The sequence below is a fragment of the Thermobia domestica genome, chromosome 1 (genome assembly GCF_964235325.1).
Source record: "Thermobia domestica chromosome 1, izTheDome1.hap1.1, whole genome shotgun sequence".
Lineage (NCBI taxonomy): Eukaryota > Metazoa > Arthropoda > Insecta > Zygentoma > Lepismatidae > Thermobia > Thermobia domestica.
In genome coordinates, this window is record NC_137454.1 from 95,419,656 (window position 1) to 95,427,308 (window position 7,653).

A 7,653-nucleotide genomic window follows, 5' to 3' on the forward strand; every position below is an offset into this window, starting at 1 on the left:
CCACTCAATTCTACTAAATGCATAGTGTTATCCCACTAAAGGTATTATTAATTGAATAATTATTCATATCCTAATTGTTTGTTTGTTTATCTTGTCACTTGTATTGCAAATTTTTAGCACTGTTGTGCCAGATGAGTAGAATTGTTCACTATGTAATTAAACTCTTTAAAAATTGAGAAAGAAAAATATTATGTTTGCATAAAGTGTTGATTCCGTGTTCACTCTTGTAGCTATAGGATGACGCATGTATGAACCTCATTTGTAAGGTGGGTACTTTGACGTGTTATAGTGCAAATTTTAATTTAATAACTGACTGATGATGCTATATTTAAACTGTGTTTGATTCCTGCAGATGCCTTGCATGGGATGGTTTTACTCTTCTACTAGGCGGAAGTCAGGGAAATCTCTTCTTATGGGATCTCGTACGTGTGAAATTATTGAAGAAAATCCAAGCCCATAATGGTAAGTGATTCTCGATATATTGATTTTATTTGATGTAGGAAATATGTAATGGAGCAAAGTATTTTGTTGAACTGGCGAACGAACCCACATACATACTTAAGCTCTGGTGTTGATACGTGGCTGTCATCTTATTCCTCATATATATTCACTTGAGAAATATTTGTTGTGGTTTTGGTAACGAAACAAAATGAAGTGAAATTTTAGTTTAATGATCCACGCTTATGCCTTTTAGGCTAAAGAAGAGAGGTGATTAATGAAATGGTAATGGTTGTGAAATTAAATTTTTCGTGCTCTCCCACTGGTAATTAAACCCGGGACCACGTGCACTAAATGTACACGCGTTGGCCACTAGACAAGCGGGAAGGATTATTAGCATTTAAAGGTAATTAAATAAATCTCGTTAAGAAGAACGTGCTTTGATAGGTAAACAATGAGATTGATTTCATTACGGCCAAACTAAAATCATCATCGGTGAAGCAACGCTTGACTATGGAGGAGAATTCTCCGAGTCCTAGCCGATTATTCAGTACTTTTGTAATACATAGCAAATTTTGTTCATACAGCCTTATTATTCTGTTCATTGCATCGATACAGTGAATGGTACAATCTAATAGAAACTGCAATGAATTTTGCACGATAATAAATCTGCTCTAGTTGTACACAGCATCTTTTGACTCCCCAAAAGCCTTCATGTGTATTAGGTTGGTTGTCCATTTTTTCTTGAGATAAAAACGGGACATTGGTTCATAAATTTTCTTTATCAATGTCAGTCATTTCCGTGAAAACTCTGGTCATGGCGAACAGAATAATAAGCTGTAACATCTTTACTGTGAGATGCACCCGGTATGAGACGTGCAAGTTCGCCCAGCACGCATGTTGTATTTTCTCGGAATAAATCACTCGATATATCGATATATAACATTGAACAGTGCGAATCCATTGTTATACAAATTATTTGTATTCGTGGTATTAATACAGATTTTATGAATAATAATTTACTATTGACCAAAACTAAAAATGGAACAAAATTGCCACTTTTGTTAAAATGACAGGAGGCCGAGAATTAAGATAAAAAACCTTACTGTTCCGTTCAAAACGGTAGGTGTGGTCAGCCTAAGCTGTACCCAATAATCCACCCTACTCTTCAGATCTGTTCCTTGTCTTTATTTTCAGTTATTGAAACTGGAGTTACCATTGAAAGAATGCCTCTTTGACATGCTGAAGACATCCAAACTAGATTTGCAGAAACTGTGCCAGTCACCACTTACTGTATCGATACAGGAGGGACATACTTTGAAATATCGTAGTGTTCGTTTATTTTTAAACGTACCCCATTATTTAATTGTCGGACCTATAGGACTTAAAAATATATCCTACAGTTGCCAGCGAAAATGCTGCTTAACAGTTTGAGGGGAGAATTAGTTCTTAAACGGATGAAAAACAAATTTTATGTTGACATGCCTTTTCAAGTTCCGTAATGTTATCTTAATTTCACTGAATCTTTTCGAAGTGGAGGGAGGTGGTTACAAATTCTAAGTAAGTTACGAATTCGCTCTACGAAAAGTTTAAGAAAATATATTCTTCTTATAAAGCACATTTCTTATTTTCAGTTTTCTCCCGCTCCCTCCCTCCTTCCACTATACATACATACACTGGCGAAGAAACAGGTACAGTTTGAAGGGTTTGGGTCAGTAGTTCTTAATCTTGTTCACCCCCGCCCCCTTCGTAAACCCAGCATACTTTATACTTCTCTCAGTCCAACTTGTGAATCATATGTGCTTGTCTCAGTTCTGCGATTTCAGATGCAGTATTGAATTATTAAATTTTCATTAATATTAATAACTATATTCCCACAATTTATATTTATTTCCAACAAGACTTTTGCATACCATTGTAGAGCAGTTTTTTTATTTATTTATTTTATCTGTTTTGTTCTTAATGAAACTACAGTTCTTACTCAGTACCTACAAGGTAACCAGCAAAAGTTCTTTCCGTTCGTGGTCGTCAGAGACAGACAGACGTATATACAGCACGCAGTACTCAGCGTTAGGTCTTGAAGTAATCTTCCCCCCATTAGATCCAGCACTTTCGTCAACGTTCCCGCAGCTGCCGAGAATACTCGGGGGGTTTAGACGCAAAGAAGGATGTGAGTAAGTTCCTTGATCTACCTCATTGTCGAGGGATTTCCCACCGAGTAATTGCCAGAAATTTAACAGGTGGTAATTTGATGGCGCTAGGTTCTGCTAGGCACAGTGTCTTCCAGCCAAATCGCTGAATTGTATTCCATGTCGTCCTTGTCACATGTGGTCTCGCATTGTCTATAACACCTTTACGCTTAACCAACTCTTGCTCCATCTGCTGCAATGCACGTTGCACCTGCTGCGAGTACAGGTTCCCATTGACGGTGTGACGTGGTGATAGGAGCTCGTAATGCATCACTTGGTAGGTAGTCCACTGGACATAGAACGTGGTCTTGCGTGAATACAGAGATGGTCTTGAGGTGTGAGGCACAAGGTCACGTGGTGACAACCAATCTAGTATGGTTTGGAGTGTTATATTGGACCTACTTTTCGTCACTCTGAGCACACTCGGCTATGTGTTGCGGTGCTAAGACAGTAGCGACAAACAGCTTGTTACTAATTAATCCTTTTGGAAGCTGACACCGTGTAGGGTGCCCACTTGCTCAACATGGCATTGCGGGCGAAGTCTTACTGTTTCGTTGGAAACCTGGAAGCTTCCGGCAAGCTTACTACACATTTGTCTGCTGTCGTGCACTGCAAGTGTGGAATTCGAGAATCACTCTTTGGCTGTGAGTTTGTTCACAGAATCGTACCCGATTGCCTCATGTACTGAATGACTGGATGCAGCTACTAACGTGTCCATCTTAAAGTCATACGCAAACCATCTTCTTTTATTTCTCCATTTCTCTTCAACGCTGCACGTACAATGATTGCTGCGTGCGTGCAACGTACCTATATTGGTGCCGAAAGATAGTCACACTTACCTCATTCCTTGTGTTTTCAGGGTGTAAATCACTATAAATTGTTTAAATGTTGTTTTGATATTTTTTTAATACTTCCAACACCGACAACTCTTCCGACAATAATAATAATAAAAGTCAGTGCCATTGTTGACAAAAAAAAAAGTTACGAGTAGTGTAGAAAGAGAGTAGCATCCATTAATGAAACACGTAACATCTGTGAAACTTACTAAACTTAAATTGTAACTCGCACCCCTTGTTACCCGCCCTCTCAGGTTGAGAACTGTTGGTTTAAATGAAATTAAAATAACTCTATAGATCTTGATAAGTGCAAGGTATCAGTTTGAGGGTCTAACTTTTAGAGAATTGTTTTTTCTTTACCTGAGAGAAAATTACTAAAATTAGTCAATTCATGTCAAAGTTAATAAAGAAAAATGCAGTGATGAGTCAGCAGCGATAGGTACCCACTTCAGATTTGTTCCGGGAGGGGGGGGGGGCATTCTCTACCATCATAAAAGTCACGTTTCTTGTTAATATACGAGATACATGTCAAAAAAGGGCCGATATTTAAAAAAAGAAGAAAATTAGGAGAAATTTATTGTGATCGATATATAAGTACATACCTTGGCTATTTTTCGACGTACGCACCGTGAACCTCCAGACATTTCTGATAGCGCGGCATAAGCTTCCGTATAGCTTGTGAATAAGAATTGCCACTTGGAAGTGCAGCCGGTCCACAACTGGTGTCTTGAGCACTTCATTTTCGTTGAAACTCTTTGATGCAAACCACTTTTCCACGTAAAGAGAAAGAAAGAAATCGCTGGGGAAGGGGGGGGGGGTCGTGGCTGTAAATAGGTTGATTGAATAGTTCCCATCGAAAGCTTTGAATTGTCTCAACAATACGAACATTCTGTGTGGGCGGGCGTTGTCATTGTTGTGAATAATTCCAGAGCGTAGTATTCCTCTCCGCCAATTTTTGATGGCACGTCGAAGATTATTTAGTGTTTGGCAATACATATCTGTTGTAATTGTACGACCTGGTTCCAAAAGTTTCACAAAAATCACTCTTTTGGTTTCAAAACACGGTTGTTAGGATTGTGTGGACTGACGGTGACTGAATTTCTTCGCTTTAGAAGAACTAGAAGTGCTGTCATTGTATTGACTTCTACTTCTACTCCTCAGTGGCGTACGATATCTAGGTTTCATCCCCTGCCACTATGTGAGAAAAGAAGTCATCCCCATCCCAAAAAATCACGTGCAGCTGTCATTTTTTTGCTCTTTGCAAGCGTCAGCTAGCATTTATGGCACTCACCTTGTACGAAGTTTATGATAACCCAGCGTATTAGTTACAATTTGATGCACTGTTTTCGCAAACACTTCTGAAATGTCTTTGGCGAATTCAGTTATTGTGAACCGGCAGTTGGATCGCACTTTCTCGTTAACGTGTTCTACCAGATCCTCCGTCTGAACACTAGACATTCCGCTACGCTCACCGTCATAAGCATTAAACGCCCTTCCCAAAACTCCCTGCACCATTGCTTGACCTTGCTTTCACTCGTTGCTGTTGGTCCGTAATGACACGCAGTTCCTGATGGATGTCAGCTAGATTCTGTCCTTTTGGCGTTTATAAATCGTATGACATGCACCACTTCATATCTGGTGGGATTTTGTATTAGGGTAGCCATTTCACCTTAGTTCTGCTCACACGCATGCAATTCACTCGGATGATTCTACCTCTGTTGCAACCCCGCATTAACAAAAAACAACCCTTTTTATGACATGCGTCTCATACAATTGCTTAGAATATATGTATTATTCAAACTTGTAAAACACATATATAATTAAATATTGCGGACCCTGCTCGATTAAAATTACTTTAATAATACTCAAAACTTATCACGATAATTATTTCAATAAATTAAACTATTTTTGTTACTTTTAAACTTCGTATTTCCTTAACACTTACCATTCATTTTGAACAAATTAAAAATACACTTCAATCAGTTATGGCTTTCTCACTTGTTATATCTTTAACAGCATAAATCAAACAAGTTTAAACAAGTCTGGCCACAAGATTTGTTATCATAAGGCACTGGACTATTGTCCTTGTTGTCCTATAATTAAATATACATAAATGTTATCGTTGCAAACTCAGGGAGCAATTCCCCTCCCCCTGCCTTCCCCGAATAACGGCCCCGTGATGAGAGTCAGTACGTAAAGACTGTGATGAGAGTTCGCTAGCGACAGTACGTAAAGACTGGTATTTAAACTCGTAGATATATATTAATGAAATACCATGTATTATTGAGAATATGCTTGATATATATTTATGTGAAAATAATGCATATTGCTGCAACAAATACTTTCCGTTCCTTGTAGGATCTGTAACATCTATAGCGGTTTCAGAAGATGGAGAACTTGTAATTACCGGCGGAGAAGACAGAGGTGTTATTATATGGAAACCAGGAGTGTGACATTAACAATAATTCTCCAAAGCAATCGTACCAACTTGTCTGTGATAATCAATGAAAGGTTAAGTTTTATGTAGTTATTTAGTCTTTGGGTTATGATGTAAATAGTAAAGATTAGTTGCAATTGTTAGTTATTTTCTTTTTTTGTCATTGAAAGAGTTGTATTTATTTTTTTCTGTTAGATTTATTTTGTAAGGTAATTGTTTCTTATTGTAAGTTGTATGGTAAATGCAGTACTTGTTTAATAGAGTAAACACTATATCTTTGTTAATTCGTTATAATTATGAATGTACTGTATTTGAGAAATATGTCTTGTTGTGTACTGAATAATACCATGATATACAGTATTATATGATACCATGTCAGAGCATTCGCGATGCATTTGTTATAATGGTGTAGTTCTAAGTCAGTTTTATGAAATTACTTTTACCTGATTTGTGATAGAATTCGAGCGTACGTTGAAACAAAAAGGCTTTAATAAATAATGTGATTACATTATTTTTTTTAAATATATGCTGTGTATACATATATTGAAAAGTCAAACATTTTTAAAAATGTTTTATTTAACAAACTTTTTGTTGTATACAATACATAGGATATTGCAAAAATAATTATAAATTTCCAAAGAATATGAAATGTTATGCGTGACAAATATTTGATTGTTTTATTCTATTATATTGTATTTATATCAAGTTCATCACAATAAACTTTTTCTTTAATAAGATCAAAAAACTGCCTTGCCTTTATTTGTCTTTTATTGTTACTATTCGGAATTTTTCTCATAACATAACCTATAATGTGTTCCAAAATTTCATTGCAATACAGTCAACCATAACTCCCAAGCCAAATGACAGAGCATTGCGGTCCCTAAAATGCAGCTCTCAATGTGTGCTCCTTTGATTGCCTGTGAGATGTCGAAGTGATGTTCCACCCTTATTCGTGTCAGCGTCAACAGTATGTACAGCAATCATCAGCCTGTGCAGTATAGCAACATCCTCAATAGGATCTCTTAGCCATAATGCTTGTAAAGTATTCCGAAAGAAAGAAAAAAAAATCACGAGGGTTATACTAGGGGATCGAGGGGGCCGGGATATTGGTCCATCTTCCAGGGAAATACCTATCAAGTACATCTGAGCCATAAGGAACCAATGAACAGATCGATGATTACCTTCATCGTGTTAAAAAGTGATGGACTTTTGCAACTGTACCTGCGGCAGAAGATGCTGTACATGTTTCCTATAATGCTGTGCTTACTGAAGAGAAATGGACCGAACCACACATACATCCTAGGGGTATCTCAAATGTACATGAGTGTCATAAAGATTTTCAGAACCTCATATCCGCACATTTGGCTGCTGAACGTCTCATGACATGTAGAAAGTATATGCATTAGAAAGCAAAATCCTTTGTAGGTATCAATTGTCTTCAGTGATTTTGTTCTACATGAGAATAAACAGATTTAACAAGCAGAAGACATTCACGATTTTTTTTCTTAAAATTAATTTTTTTAATAGGAATAAATAGGTAGCCATTTATAAACGACCGTTGTGTTTGTTACCTGTGAGGTATGACGAATTGATGTTTTGAGGTGTACGTTGAAATACAACTTGCAAGTTTCATGCGACACTCCTGGTCTTTCATTCTGCGTCCTAGATTTTCGTACTTCGGTGCGAGCGGTCCTGGATTCAATTCCCGGTGGGAATACTTGGTCGAAAAGGTATAACAGCTTGTTTGGGCAGC

The 7,653-nt window shown here is 37.3% G+C and overlaps 1 protein-coding gene across 1 annotated transcript in view; it reads left to right on the top strand.

Annotated features, from left to right (window-relative positions):
• LOC145687410 (protein FAN-like) overlaps positions 1-6,588 on the top strand; it is a 71,932-nt gene extending 65,344 nt beyond the window's left edge. Inside the window, exons 17-18 of the mRNA XM_081760868.1 lie at positions 353-462; positions 5,822-6,588. Of these exons, the coding sequence (XP_081616994.1) occupies positions 353-462; positions 5,822-5,916 (205 nt within the window). The 3' untranslated portion in view covers positions 5,917-6,588. The remainder of the gene's footprint in view (positions 1-352; positions 463-5,821) is intronic.
• The last annotated feature ends 1,065 nt before the right edge of the window (positions 6,589-7,653 follow it).